The 15834-nt window shown below is 32.5% G+C and overlaps 2 protein-coding genes across 5 annotated transcripts in view; both read left to right on the forward strand.

Moving 5' to 3' along the window:
- Positions 1–3747, forward strand: part of LOC106774274 (formin-like protein 2) — a 6182-nt gene extending 2435 nt beyond the window's left edge. The window contains exons 2-5 of one of the 4 annotated variants that reach the window (XR_002669617.1): positions 494–620; positions 737–809; positions 1059–1599; positions 1917–1987. Coding sequence is in view for 3 of the 4 variants with exons in the window: in XM_022786060.1 (XP_022641781.1) it covers positions 737–809; positions 1917–2055; positions 3173–3445 (485 nt within the window). In the remaining variant the exon portion in view is untranslated. The other 3 variants (XM_022786061.1, XM_022786060.1, XM_014661210.2) reach the window with 3 other exon arrangements.
- An 8785-nt stretch (positions 3748–12532) lies between these two features.
- LOC106773622 lies at positions 12533–15290 on the forward strand. The gene is made up of 5 exons (XM_014660343.2): positions 12533–12781; positions 12866–12915; positions 13863–13968; positions 14055–14113; positions 14991–15290. Exons 1-5 carry the CDS (start codon positions 12686–12688, stop codon positions 15040–15042), a joined length of 363 nt encoding a protein of 120 aa, XP_014515829.1. The 5' UTR covers positions 12533–12685; the 3' UTR covers positions 15043–15290.
- Positions 15291–15834: the final 544 nt, after the last annotated feature.

Raw genomic sequence — 15834 nt, forward strand, 5'->3', positions numbered from 1 at the left:
AAAATGATAGATGGGAAATAAGGAGAAAAAGGATGAGAAAGTATGAGAGCAAGAAAAGTTGCTGTAATTTTTGGGTCTCCATTCAAGAATTGAACACTTGATTTTTACAAAGTGGTTTTTAACAGCTAGACCAAAGATAAAGATATTAATATTCAAGTAGCCTAAATTCAGGCTGAAGAAATGAACTTGATATTACTTACTGAATCTTTCAAAATTTTAAAGGTTATCACAAACCCCTAAATATTAATGATTCTGTTCTGCATAATTGGTTTTTCTACAAATCCGCTCTTTGATGGTTGAAAACTTTCCTAGTTCACTCTTCATGAACATCAGGTAACATGATTTAATGATAATGCATTTTTTTATCACCTTCATTAAGTTATAATGACATTCTTGCATATGTAAGATACGACATATTAAAAATAGCACACAATTGTGTGGTCGTGTTATAGTTATCAATTGCTAATGTTTAATAACTATGCATTTTACATAGGTAAGGAGTGGACGAAAACGCAAATAAGAAAGATAACAGATCAAGTTTTTGAAAAAGTACAGAATCAAAAGGAAAGTGATAGGTTGAGTTTTGAAGAACTGTATATTGCTGTTTTACTCGTGTACAAGTAAGAAGGCTGCTTCATTATTGTTTTTGACGTTTTGGTGGCCTTGATAATACGTTTTTCAACTACTGAATAAATTTGATTACTTTTTCTAAAAGAGACCTGTTTCTATGGTATAGTGATATCAACAAGTATATACCTGGTCCCCATGTTGACCCTCCATCAAAAGCCAGAGTCGAAGAAGTCAAAGAGGTACTTTATTGTGACATAATGAGATCAAACTAGGTACTCTATTATTGTAATTAGAGATATCTTTATAATTTTCCTAATTAGTGAAAATAGATATATAATCTTCTATTTTATTTATTTTATTTTGTTTTTCTTAGTTTTCCTATTTTCTTTTTTAAGAGAATTAGATTGTTACTAATAGAAGATATGAGAATGTATTTTCAATTAATTCTGAATAATAAATTTCACTCTTATTTTCTTCTTGGTATCAAGAGCTTCCGATCTTGGAACTTCGTTCCGTGTAGTTGTGCCGTCGTCGCTATCCGGCCACCGTCCCTGCCTCTATCGTCGGTTGGGGTCATTGATAAGGCAGAAAGGTGCGCCCAACTCCGGCGACCATAAACGTCGCTGCACAGTTGCCACCGCTGCTGTCTGACCATCACCGCTGCCGCCGTCGTCGGTTGGGGTCGTTGATAGGGCAGAAAGGTGTGCCAACTCCGACAACCACAACGCCGGAAGTCGCTTCATGAGAGGAGCCGCCACGCGCCTCCACCGTCACCGGCGCCACAGACAGAGTCGCTGGAGCCTCTTGAGTCTGTTCCTAGGGTTTGTAACGACCCCGTTTGATCTTTTCTTGAGTAGATCTGGGCTTTTAAGTTCTGCTCCTTTTTTTTTCGGTGTGACCCATATGTCGTCATTGTCTTGGAGACTCTCATTGCGTTCTACGAGATGTCTGAAGCAAAAATTATTCCTTTGAACGCAATGAATCAATCAATGAGTAAGCCCTCTGGATCATGTACTCTGTCCATAAAAGGTAAGATTTGCCTCAATACTGTTGATCATGTGTCTCAAGGTATTTGGATCCTTGATTCGGGTGTAACTGATCATATGACACCTTTTAGTGTTTCCTTCGACTCATATGGTAAAGGAAATAAATAACCGCTTATTAGAGTTGCGAATGGTCAGGATATACCCATATGCGGCTCTAGGAATATAATTTTGGACTCATCTATTGTATTGAAGGATGTTTTACATGTTTCTCAATTAACTAACAATCTTATCTCTATGCAAAAACTCACAAAGGATTTAAATTGCTNAGTAACATTTTTTCCAACTTATTGTGTTTTTCAGGACCTTGCCACGTGGAAGAATTTTAACTGCTAAGGAAAAAAGTGGGTTGTATTTTTTAGAGTTTGATGACCAAAGCATCATCCTCCTCCGCCAATATCATGACACGCATGCTCCTTTCAGCACAGCGATGGCCCAGACTGTAAGGTCCACAACAGTGGAAACAACGTCCTTCTTCATGTCACTTAATAGCAGAGTTCTGACTCCCCTTCCTGCGTTTCCTCCTCCTCTACTACCCGCCTTCTAATTCACGGTATTCGCGCTAACGTCCTTCTTCATCCCTTGCCCTCCGCTGCCGTTCACAGATACTTCTGACGGGCCACGAAAAGTTTTCGATCTTGCAACCGTCCCAAAACTCGCGGAGTATCTTCCCCACGACGCCCCTCCTTTTCCTCCGGCTCCACTACTCCCCTGTGGTGTCAACCCCACTTGTTCGACATCTCGAACTCGCTCCATTGCCATCAACAAGTCGCGTGGGTCGTGCGGTCTCATTAAGTTGTGCAACCCCTCCTGCAAACCAACGAAAAAATACCCCAGTAATTGCTCTTCAGTTACTTCAGTTGCTTGCACCACGAGTACTTCAAACTCCTGGATAGACTCATCAATGCCCCCTTTCTGTCGCACGACAACCAACTTCTCAAAAACAATGCCCTGGTTCAGGCCTCCGAACATCCGCGTCATTGCCTCCGTAGACAACTTCTACGTTGGGTGTCTGGTTTTCTTCCGCCAAAAGTGAAACCAATAGTTTCCGCCTCCCTCCATACATATATAAACCAGCTTCTTCTTCTCTTCCTCCGTCACTCCCTAAAAGTCAAAAAACTTCTCAGCCTTTATTATCCAACCATCCAACCAGTCTCGGTTGTCCTCCGATTCCTCCTTAGAACTCTCTGATGATTGTCATTCTCGATCGTCATTGACAGAATTACGACTCCCTTCAGATCTTCGATCTCGGTTTCAGAATGTCGTTCGAAGGCTCGTCGAAACTCGAGAGTCATCGCTCACATTTCTGCCTTCAACGTCTGATGATTTACCCTTTTTATTAATAAGAATCAACAAACAGACAAAAGTTATCATGTGGTCTTTTTGTTCTGCTTAACTACATTAAAATTCAACTCTTAAAACAAGCTAAATGTACAAATACAACTTTGTTCAGACGAACAGAATTTATCATTTTACTTCAACTACATTTGATTTTTTTTTATGTATGCTATAATTATTAGTTTGTTGGAACTAAGTGTGATTCATATAACAATTTGCAGAAATGTGATATCAACCTTGATGGGGATATTGAGCGTGAAGAATTTTTCGACTTCATGCTTCAAATGACAGCTGATACATTCACTGTTGTTAGCCAAAAACTTGTTGTCACTATGGTTGTAGCATCAACAGTTGCAGTGGCAACAAAGAAAGCCACTGAGGGTGTTCCAGGTGTTGGGAAAGTGGTGAAGAAGATACCAAATTCAGTTTGTGCTTCCCTTGCAATCATTGCAGCTGTGTGGTTCAAGAAAAAGGCTCAAAGTTCTTCTCTGTAGCCATTGCTCACCAAGTCTTTCTCAAAGAATGGTTGAATTTGTAAGATTCGGAAAAAATAAAAATACCTTTTATTTTTATTTTAATATTCTGTGTTAGTAATATTTGATTATGATATGTTATTGAGTGATGAAATTGTTTGGAGATGAATAAGAATTAATTAGTTTTAGTTTTAATTTAAATTTTCGGGATTTGATTGAAGTAAGAATTATTGATGTTTGTGTCATAATGTCAAGCGCCTGAACAAGTGATTTATGCATCGTGCGAAAGTGGGAGACGCTTCCAGGATGCTAGTTGGAGTTCCTGCTGCTTGATTTTTTTTTTTTTAATTTAAGATCGTTTATCCATATTTTGATATGTGTGTAGTATGAAAATGGTTTTAAAAAATTAGTGTTAAAATATAATTTTCTTTTGTTTTATTTAATTGGTGAAATTCGTGGGACTCACATTGGTGAATGAGAGAGAAAAATCTTGAAAATGGTTATTAATTCACGTGAATGAATGTGAGGAGGAAGTTCTGTTTTGTTTTATTGCAAGATAGAAAAAATCACGTTTTTGACTTCTTTTGTGCATGAGTCTATCTAAGGAGAAAGTGAGCGAGAGTTTCCTTTGCAGAGGGAAAGTTTAGGTGATTTATATATAAGAGTAAGTAAAATAATGAGTTAGATTAAGTACGAGGGGACCCTCTTTCACTTAACTAGTAGTGTCAAGATAAAGGACAGTGAGGAGAGTAATTTTAGAAGTATGGATTATTAGGTGAGAGAGAGAAAGGAAGTTTATGTTTTGCAAAGGGAGGGAAAGGAAAAGAAGAAGTCCGCCAGAGAATTAGAGAGAAGGAAACAAGGGTTAATTAGGATGCATTAAAATTTGTAGGTTTCTTTGAGTGGTAGAAAAAGAAAAATAAAAACTTTTTAATAATAAGACACATGTTATGATTTTATTGATTGATTTAAATTTATGTTTAAAAAAATATTTAAAATAAATCAATCACAAATTATTATATAAGCTTTATAAATTATTATATAAGCTTGTCAAAAGATAATTGTTAATAAGAATTTTTTTCATAATATTATTAGGAGCGTGACCATGGATGGTAGAGAGACCATAATATTTGATTTAAATTGAGTGCAAGATATCGGATGTGTAGTTTGACATTCGTGGATGGTGTATGTTTTGAGTATTGGATGAGTAACAGTAGACAAAGTAAGGTTCTAGAGGTGTCATTGTAAATACTTTGGGTCGCTTTTGTTATATTGTTATTATTAGCATGTTGAAGTTAGTGGCACAACTTAAGGATTAATGTTTATGTAATTGTTGGGTTTAATTATTTTAATTGAATAATTGCTTTGAGTTTTAGAACTTTGGAATGGGTGGATAGATGTTATTTTGATAATATTTATGAAAAGTAATAAGATGTGTGTTATAAATATTGAGATTGGTGAACAATGCATATTGTTGAAAATATGTATTGTTTCCTATTACTAGTCGATGTATATTTTTTTAATATAGTGAAATAAATTTTATAATTTGTGGAGTAACGAATGATAATGAGAATGTGTATGGAATTGTGATGTGAATATGAAACTGTCATTTTTCTCATACTATTGTTGTTTGTATGAACATTTCGTATTGCGTTACGATAAGGATGTTGGGTCTTTTATAGAGATAGAAATTCGAGTGTCACTTCCTTTTACGCAAGGATGTGAATGTCTACAAGGCTTGAAAAGTCGGGGAGATAAGTCTAAAGTTATGATTTAGGACGACTTGAATCGTCCTGTTTTGCGTAACAGGTTCAGACGACAAAGTACAAGGAAATGACAATGGTTTATGAATGAATTGGTTGTGATATTATGTATCAGTGGAGATATGTTGTTATGACTCGTTACGGTTTGTGTTTAATGTTGTAATACTATGTTATAGATATTATGATGTTATTTCTGGTTGCTCACTCTTGCATGTTTGTGGTTGTAGTTTCCACCTACGATGATCGTACTTGTACGAGAGTAGATAACGTTGCAGATAAGATCAGATTGAAGTAATTGACGAGAGTTGGAATCTTTATTTCGGGGTTGATCGTTTATTATTTAAAGAGTTTTTAGATTTGCTATATTTTTATGCAAAAGTGATATTCTAAACTTTTCAGACGATGATTATATATATGTTTTGCTTCTACCACTAGTGCAAAAACGTTGTTTAACGTCGGTTAATTTGGGCTTTTAACGTCAGTTTCATATCCGACGTCTATTCTAGTGACGTTACTTTGCATCAGTCAGGTAATGACAGAAGTCTATATAGATGTCAGTTAGCGATATCCACCAACCTCTATATAGACGTCTGCTTATACTCAAACCGACGTCTATTTACTCTATATAGACGTCCGCCTATACCTAAACCGACGTCAACATAAATATATAGAGGTTGTAAATGAGACTACCCGACGTCTATGTTCTTATAGATGTTGGACCATGCACTAACCGACGTCTATCAAGGGCGTTGTGTTTTAGTGCAGTTTTGATCCAGACTTTCGGTAGCATTGTGTAACACTCTCCTCTCGCTAGTTTCCCCACAAAAAAAGCTTGCGTCTTTTGAATCTTCTATGACATTCAACCCAAAACCAAACCTGGGTCCATGACTACTTCCCATTATTCAACCGCAAAGGAAAAAAGTTACCGTGATATGAGAATTAGACAAGGACCCAAGTTCCATTTTGGGTCGGAAGCCATAGAAAACTCAAAAGATCGCCACTCTTCATGTGAAGAAGCAAGCAAAGGGAGAATGTTACACTATGTTACCCAAAGAAAGGATCAAAACTGCACTAAAACACAACACAAACAAAGCAAATTTTAATCAGTTGAACGACAAGATAATGGATAAAAAACTAAAGAAAGTTTAAACGGTAAAGCATAAAAAAAAACCACGCACCTGGGATGCAAGAGAGAAAAAGGAGAGGACGAAGACAATAACATATTGAGAAACGACAATACAATGCCGCAAGAGATAAAAAGTAGAGGTGCACAAGCGAAAGAAGATGAGAAGTAGAGAAAAAGGAGAAGAGATGAAGACGAGATCAGAAACTGAATGGTGAGAAGAGTCTGCAGTCTATTTAAAATGAAATGGGGCGTCGGTTGTTCCCGAAACCGACGTCTATAGACGTCGGTGTTTCAGGGGATCCGACGTCTATGAAGCTGAAAAGATTGACGTTTTGGTTTCTTGTCAGGGTAGTTCACGTCGGTGTCCCTCAAAGTCGACGTCTAAAACCCTCGAATTTGGTGAAAATACAGGAACTTAGACGTCGGTGCCCCCTCAGAACCGACGTCTACATTGAAAATTTTTTGTCTTCCCGCCTTCCAGACAGGCCTTAGACGTCGGCGTTTGACTACGTGACGTCTAATTGCATAGGGAATTAGGTGAACAACATTAAATGTAGCCCAGTCGACGTCGCTTTTTCACGGGATCCGACGTCTAAAGCTGAACCGGTTGACATTTGATTTCTTGTCAGTGACGTAGACATCGATGCTCTTTCTAGCCGACGTCTAAGCTCCTGGGAATTTGATGGACAACATTAATTGCAGCCTAGTAGACGTCGGTCCCCGTGAACACCGACGTCAATGGACTGTCTTATCACATACCTCAGACAATTGGACGTCAGTTTGCGGCAGGTGCGAGACGTCGCCTGACATCGAAACTGACATCTAGTTTTCCAATTTATTTACAATAATGTCACCGTGCAGTAATAGACGTCAGATTTTCACGGAACCGATATCTAATAGGTCGTTAAACAGCGTTTTTCACTAGTGTACCTTTTAATTGAATAAAGTTTGATTATCTTTCATAAATGTTTTATGAAAATATTGTGTTTTAAAAAAAATATATAAATAAAAATTTACACTATCACATCTCAAAAATTTAAAGTGTTACCTCTTGATTCCACGTAGGATTGAAAGTCTATCCATGTTAGATATAAAATGAAAATTGATAAAATGGTTAATTATGTTTATGTTTATGTTTCTAAACTATAAGGCAAATTTACTTTTCATTCCTATCTTAAATTTTGATTATATTAAGTCGTTATATTTAAAAAAGACATAAATGTAATCTTTTTTTCCCAATAATGTTAATTGTTTTTTATGTAATAAACCATAAATCATGTTAGATACAATCTACAATTTCTCTTCATATCAACGTCTTAAAAAATTAATGTGATTTGTAGTTTTTTTTCATAGTAAAATACAACTAATATTATTGGATGAAAATGATTCTATTCATGCATTTTTTAAATACAAGGACTTAACATGATCAAAATTTAAGATAAAGATAAAAACTTAAATCATGTTATAGTTTAGGAATAAAAACGTCAACCCTTGATTAAATCAATGGTTATGTTTTGCATTTTGGATTTTTCTGTGGAAGGTTATGTATATGCATGTAAATAATAAACTGTTAAATCAAATTGTATACAACTATTATCTATAACCAATTTCTTTCATTTTTCGTTGACTCATTTCGGTGAAGGCTACCTTATGAGTGTACACAAATCATACCAATATGTTTATAAATTTTACTTCTTTTCTTTTTAGCGTGGTTAGGATAAATAAAAATTAAGTTTTAGAATGTGTTGGATTAGCAAGTGAAAAAGGAAGAAAATAAAAGGTAAGAGAATGAAAAGTGAGGATACTTAAATTGAGTGTTGAAAGTAAGTAGAAAGTTGGTAAAAGATGCCATAGATATAATAAAATATTTTTTTATATATTTAAAAAATAATTTCTAAAATAATTTTTCAAAAATAATTTGTAAATTATAAATTAGAAAGAGAATAAATTTTAAGTTAAAACAAAAAATATTTTCAAATTTCAATAAACAAAAACAAGATATTTTAAAATAATAATATATTAAAGTAAATTAAAAAATAATTTAATATATTAAAATATTTATTTATATATTTAAAAAACAATTTATAAAATAATTATTCAAAAATAATTTGTTAATTATAAATTAGAATGAAAATAAATTTTAAGTTAAAATAAAACATATTTTCAAATTTCAATAAACAAAAAAAATATTTTAAAATAATAATATATTAAATTAAATTAAAAAACAATTTAATATATTAAAATATATTTTATATATTTAAAAAATAATTTGGATATAAAATAAAATATATTTAAAAAACAATATAAAATATAAAAAACTTATATATATATATATATATATATATATATATATATATATATAATTATGGTAATACATATAAATAATTTCTTAAATAAGATATTGATCAGTAATTAATGTAATATTACACCATAAAAGAAAATTAATATTGTGAATTACCAAAATCAAGAGTCATAAATGATAGGATATTTAACAGAATATTTGATTATGTCTAACTCCTCCTCGGTGGTGACATGGTCATGCCCAATTTGTCTCTTAGCAAGTTGAATCTTATATGAGTGAGAGGTTTAGTCAAACAATCTTCAATTTAATCAATAGTATGAATATAGGTCACAATCACTTCATTTTGTACGACTTGATAACATATGTAGTGTACATCTATCTCAATGTGTTTAAATTGTGTATGCATGACTTGATTAGAAGCAATTGACTTGGCACTTAGGTTATCACACCACAAATTTGGTTTTTTGAGCATTTATAGTTTTAGTACTGTCAGCAGAGATCTAATCTAAGCTACTTCAGCAGCAAGATCAGTCAAGGCTATGTATTCTAATTTTGTGCTTAATCGTAACACTAGCTTTTGTTTTCTTGAAGACCAAGAAACAAGAGTTTCTCCAAGAAATACATATTGTCCTGTCATGGATTTTCTATCATTAGTACTAGTTGCCCAATCTGCACCAAAATATCCTATTATGTCAAGATCATTTGAAGTTTTTATATGTAAACATATGTTCATTGTACCTTGAAGATATCTTAGTATTCTTTTTATTCCTTGTCAGTGGTCCATGGTAGGTGCGCTCATATATTGTTGAGTTTTGTTGACCGCAAAAGCAATGTCTGGCCTTGTGTTGGTCAAATATTGCAATGCACCTATGACTTGTCTGTACAAAGTAGCATTGGTCAATGGTTCCTCTTTTGTAGCGAATTGTCTACCAGCCACCATTGGTGTTGGATAGACAAAAATTGTCTCCAAGTTGAACTTCTTCAGAATATCATTTATGTACTTAGTTTGCCTTAGGTACATTCCACTGACATTCCTTTGTACTTCTTCAATGCCAAGAAAGTAATTTATATTTCCTAAGTCTTTCAATGAGAAAACAACATTCAGTTGATTGATGAATGTTTCTAAATTCTAACAGTTGCTTCCTATTACAATAATGTCATCAACATAAATGAGAGGATCACTTTTAGATTTTCGAAAAGCCCAATTTAGAAGCGTGTCTCTTAGTTTATCAAACCAAACCCTTGGTGCCTGCTTCAAACCATATATGGTCTTGGACAATCTACATATATAATTCGGTTTGATTGAGTTTGTGTAGCTTTCAAGTTGATGCATAAAAATTGTTTCCTTCAAACTTCCATTTATTAAGGCATTGTTTATGTCAAGTTGCCTAACATCCCAATTGAAATGTACTATAATTGCTAATATGATTTTGACAGAATTGGACTTGACCACATGATTGTAATTTTCACCAAAGTTTATGCATGTTGTTTGTTGAAAAACCTCTTGCAACAAGTCTTGCTTTTCTTCTTTCGATTGAACCATCTGCTTTATACTTGGATTTGAAGACCCATTTTGTGTCTATGATGTTTTCTTGTCCCTTGAATGGTATTAATGTCCCAATTTGATTAGACACTACAGCCTTGAATTCTGCATCCATAGCTTCTTTCCATTCTAACTTGATTAGAGCTTCCTTGACATTTCCTAGTTTTTCTTCATCTTCATGAACCTCTATCAATCTTATGTATCGTTGCTTAGGCTTGTAAATTCCAGTTTTGCTTCTGGTCGCCATCCAACGAGTGTTGGTGTTAGGTTGATTGTTTTCAGTTTCAGTTTGATTGTTGTTCTCTACTAACTCTATTGATGTTAAACCTTATTCTTAACTTTCTCTTGATGTATCAATAAAAGATTCACCAAGATCTCCTTCATCTGTACCATTGTTGGCAGGACTATCACTTGTGATTTCTTCCTGATGATTTGTAGTATTGTTGTTTGGTTCAAGAGTATTGCTGATAATGGTACCTGTAGAGTAATTTGGAAGCAAAATTGACATAGGTTCAATTATTTGTTTAAAGAATTTATTATATCAATGAAACCTTCATGAAAAGAGAAGTGATTCTCATTGAAAATCACATGTCTTGAGATGAAAATTCTCCCATGAGAGTTAATGCATGTGTATCCTTTGTGTGAGCTACTTTAACCATGAAACACACACCTAGTTGTATGAAACTAAAGTTTATTTTGATTGTATGGTTTGAGACAAGGATAACAAACACAACCAAAAGGTTTCAAGTTTTCATAAAGTTATTTCTTCTAAATCAGGGAGTATGGACTTTGCTTTGGATTGTTGAGACAAAATCATCTAGGGAAAGTCTGGATCGTCTAAAGCATTTCTGGTTTTGAAGTTTAACAAACAATATTAAACGAAATAATCTTGAGTAATCAGATGTCTAAGAGAAAGAAAAGGACATAGAAAAATCACAAAGAGAATAGAATCTCATTATCTAATAATCATAAGAGAGAAAACATCTAAACACTAAGAAATGAACTTTATAAAGTCATCTAGGCATCCGTCAAACAAACTATCTAGATGTCTAAAAATTAGAAACATCTAAGCACCAAGCCAAATCAAAATAAAATTTAAAAGTTATGTCTAAAGCTACAAAATATTAAACAACGAAACAAATAAGCTAAAATGGCATACAAGCGTCTAATTAATAAAGAAACCTTTAAAAATATACAATCACAAAACAATAAATACAATAAGAATTGAAGTAAATATGGTGAAATATTGACACTAACAACTTATCAAGTAAATCATATCTCACAACTCATATCTAAATAACTTACTTGCAAAATAAAAAAATAAACTTTTAGTTTGATGATTACACATACCATTTAAAAAAATAAGAGAAAATGATCATATTGAATTGTTTGATTAATATTTGAATTGAAAGAAATAAAAGAAAATTAAAATGTAAATCGACAATAATTTTATTTTTAGTTCAAAAATAGTAAAACAATATTAAAGTAATTTTTTATATATATATATATATATATATATATATATATATATATTACTTTTTTTTCCTTGTAAAAAAAGTTGTATTGCAACGTATATCTTCAATTAGAAACTTTAATTTTTTGGTATAAACTCATTTTTTTTTATATGTAGAAATAGGTACTTAGTTTTATTGATGATGACAATATTTATAATGAATTTCTTTAGATTAAATTTAAGTTTTTTATTGATGTAAAATTAAAACATAAGAAATTAATTTTCTTTTATCAATTTTAAGTAATTCTATATAAAAAGGAAAGAAAAGAAAATATCATAATAGATATTTTTTATATATTATTATCACACCTTCGTTAGTAAAAAATCATGTTTTGACATATTTAATTTATCCATTTTATCATAAATACAACTAATATAGTAGTAATTAGTTCTAATATCTTAAAAGAAAGTGAAGTAACTGATTATAGTAGTACCACTTCTTTATAATAACTATTGGAAATACATAACTATATTCTGTGTATTTATTTATTTATTTATTATGATAATGAAAATTTAGAAAACTAGATATTATCATAGTTATTAAAATAAAAAAATTATCATTCAAATTTATATCAAAGTTATAAAAGATAATATACAACAATATTTTAAAGATAAATATTTTTTATTAACTTTTATAATATTATAAATGCATGATATTTAAATGTAATTATTCATACATAACAACATGTATTTATAAGAATGTATAAATTAAGAAGTGATAACAAAAATTTATTATTAACAATAAATAATTGTTATTCATGATAAGCATTGTTTTATAAAAATATGTATTCTAAAAAAAATATTAAAATCTTTCTTTAACAGTAATTATGAAGGATCCTAAATAATGGGTAAAACACTGTACTGCAAAGATCTTGTCACTGTGAAACCTGTTTTGTGGAATAAGGCATTTAGCCACTGTCACTGCTTGATTGATTTAGCTTTGCTTGTTTTCATCAAAATTTGTTAGGAATTTCTTGATTGTTCCTTGATTTTCACATAACAATCACTTTCAGAATGCTGATTGCAACACCAAATTTCTTCCTGTCTCTTCTCTTAATATCCTCACTCTTTTGCCCAACACTCCTTGCCAAGTCTTCTCACCCAATCTCCGTAAGCCTCTATCCCTCTTTCTTTTTGCGTTTTCTGTTACCCTTTTCGTTTTCCGATTGATTTTAATATCTGGGTATCTGGCAGGACACTGAAGTCAGGAAGAACAAGATTCAGTGCTATGCCGATATTGACAGGTTCTCAAAATATCTAACAAATTGGGCCGTAGAACATGTCTTTTAGAGTGAATTATATTTTGATGTTTAATGATGTTATACTTGTTTTATTGGTCCCAAAAGTTTTGTCTATGCAAAATCCGCATAAAAAGGGATTATTATCTTGTTAGTTAGTTGAGAATTTCGGTAGAGTGACTTTCAAATTGAGAGCAAGTTCATAATTTGTGTTGGGTAAATTTGANGTCAATTTGAGAATTTGGGCATCGAACTTAATAGCAAGTTGAGAATTTCAGTAGAGTGACGTTGAAATTGAGAGCAAGTTCATAATTTGTGTTGGGTAAATTTGGTGTCAATTTGAGAATTTGGGCATCGAACTTAATAACAAGTTGAGAATTTGGATGGAGTGAATACGATAGCAAGTTGAGACTTTAGGTAGAGGGACTTTGATAGAAATTTGAGAATCTGGGAAGAGTAAATTTCACAGCGATTTGGCTAGACTGAATTTGATAGCAAATTGAGAATTTTGAGGATTAATTTCCATAGAAGAAACTTTGGTGGTTGGAGGACCATAGTAGGTAACACATGTTCAGGACTAAATTGTATATTTGCTAAATTTGTTATTAACCTTTGTAACATTATAACTAAAAGTGTGTTCAGTGCTAGGCTGAAATATATAGCTAAATGCCCTTGGTTTTTCTGTTTCTGGTCTGGTTCTTATTTCTGGAATATTTAATTGGTTTGTAAAATTTTGTGATATTCAGCAACTCTTGTTGTTATAGATTCATCCTAGTTGACTCATTTCTTTTAGCATTATAATTGAACCATTTCTGCTTCAAGTTTAGTGCCATTGTTCGGAGATATTGGTTAGTGTTCTTAGCTGTTTTTTTTTTCTTAGAAATTTAATGGGAGTAAGTGTGATGTTTAGAAACTATTGATCCACACATATGATTATGCCTTTTTGTGGTTAGTGGGTTGTGGGGTTGGTCGTGCAAATCATCAGCGATAGCAAGGGAGAATTGTGCTCTGCGATGCCTTTCACCAGCTTGTTTTGAGCTCATCTATGAGAGTGACCCGGTGAGACAATCTCTTCATGTGATACCTTTTTCAATAGAGTTCAGATCAGATACCTTTTTCAATTGAATTGAATTTTTTTCTTGTAGCTTGAAGAGGGAGAAAAAGACTTGATTCGCAGTCAAGAGTACAAATACTGCATGCATAAGTATGTTTAGTTTCTGTAACTCGATGCTTGGAATTTTTATGATATTGGAAGGGTTGAAGTTTTGCAATTCATGGACTTTGATCTTACATTTAGTTGTGGTTCTTTCTCCATTATTGTAACAAATAATTGAATCCCCAAATCCGTAAATAGGACACATAATTTGCTTGTATGATTAAGCCAAGTAATCAACATAGAGCCTAGGGAAGTAAATGAGTTGGATCATTAATCAGTTTTATGAGTTAACTTTAGTTTTATTGTTTGGTTGGGATTCATGTGTTGGTACATTGATTATTGAGAGTAGGGATAGTGAAAAATGGATCTCACAAGATCATTGTTTCTTAGGAATGTCACATATTGTTACTTTGAAGTTTTATCTGATTTTGGAGGGCTAGTATAAATTGAAGAACCCTGATATGTTTGGGCGGATGACTATTATAATAAAGATAACTTCAACTGTATAACAAAATTTAAAAGATATTGGTAGGTTGTTAACGAGAACTTGAATGTTCATAGTGGAAACAATAATTAGCATACACTTACAGTCGATAATATATCATTCATCCTTGGCTTTAGGCTAGAAAATTTAACCAGTTTCTTTCTGCAGTGCTGTGTTGTCTAAAATGGACAGAGATTTGAAGTTGTCTTTGATTCTAGTTTTAGTGCTGATATAGGTTGTTGGATGACAGGCAACAAGAGCCATTGGTTTGATTTGAAGTTAAATAAGAAAACATGTTTGATTCATGTTTACCCTTTTAATCAATTTTATTTTGTACATGTTAAGAAATTTATTATAAGTGAACCTTGATATGTTGAGAGAGCTACATGGCATGTGTGGATGAAGTTTAGTCTAAGCATCGTTGTTTGTTTTACCTTGCAGGTCGTCGTTGGGGGAGAGCCTTGAGGGTGTGAAGGGCTCCTTTAGCAACTAATCATCATGAAAATTCTGAACTGAAGGTTGAAGATTTGGCGAATTTATCTACTCCTTGCTAAATTTAGAATAGAGAAAATGTCCAAAAGTGAGTGTCATAGTTTTTAACTCTTCAAGATTATTGAGGCTATATAGTTTATTAGTTTCTTACTTCATCCTGTGTATCTTCTCAGCTTTTAATTCACCAATGATCATTGTCAAAGGCACAATCTGGTTATCCTATTGAATTCTTAATGGCTTTTCTTGATATGTTTCTACTTTCTCTTATGCTCTCATCCTTAATGCATTTTGAGCAATTACTCTAAAGGGTTTGAGTATAGAGAGAAATATTAACCTCCCAATGTTGATGTTTAGAAAATCCTCCTTAAGTGCCAATTTCCTTTTTTTTTTTTTTAAAAAAAACTATTATTTGGTCTTTGAAACCAACATTACAAATAAACAAAAGAGTGGCATGGTGAAGGGTGTTTTAGTTTTGGGGTGTAGTTAGTAATTGTGGATATGAAGAAAGCAATAGCCTATCTTTTGCTATGTTGTATGATATGGAATTTGAAGTACATGAAAAGCCAGTTATATAATTTAATAAGAGAGTTTGCACATTAGAGTATTGAATAATGTTGTGGTGCATTAGTCCTTTGGAAAGTATGTTGCTTTGCTTCTTTTGAAGGTATCCTTCAACTGAAAGACATAAACTAATTCTTCTTTTGGAGACTTTTCATACACATAATCATGAATTGAATCTTCACAAAGAATCAAACCATCTATTTTGGCATTTATTTTTGGAAATTTGAGAAAT

This window comes from Vigna radiata, chromosome 9 (assembly GCF_000741045.1).
Source record: "Vigna radiata var. radiata cultivar VC1973A chromosome 9, Vradiata_ver6, whole genome shotgun sequence".
NCBI classification, from domain to species: Eukaryota; Viridiplantae; Streptophyta; class Magnoliopsida; order Fabales; family Fabaceae; genus Vigna; species Vigna radiata.

Bases quoted from the DNA above. Each gene is read 5' to 3' on its own strand.
- LOC106773622 (XM_014660343.2), top strand. From the start codon at position 12,686: ATGCTGATTGCAACACCAAATTTCTTCCTGTCTCTTCTCTTAATATCC. The intron at 12,782-12,865 runs GTAAGCCTCTAT...GGTATCTGGCAG, and splicing joins AGTCTTCTCACCCAATCTCC to GACACTGAAGTCAGGAAGAA. The intron at 13,969-14,054 runs GTGAGACAATCT...TTTTTCTTGTAG, and splicing joins TCATCTATGAGAGTGACCCG to CTTGAAGAGGGAGAAAAAGA.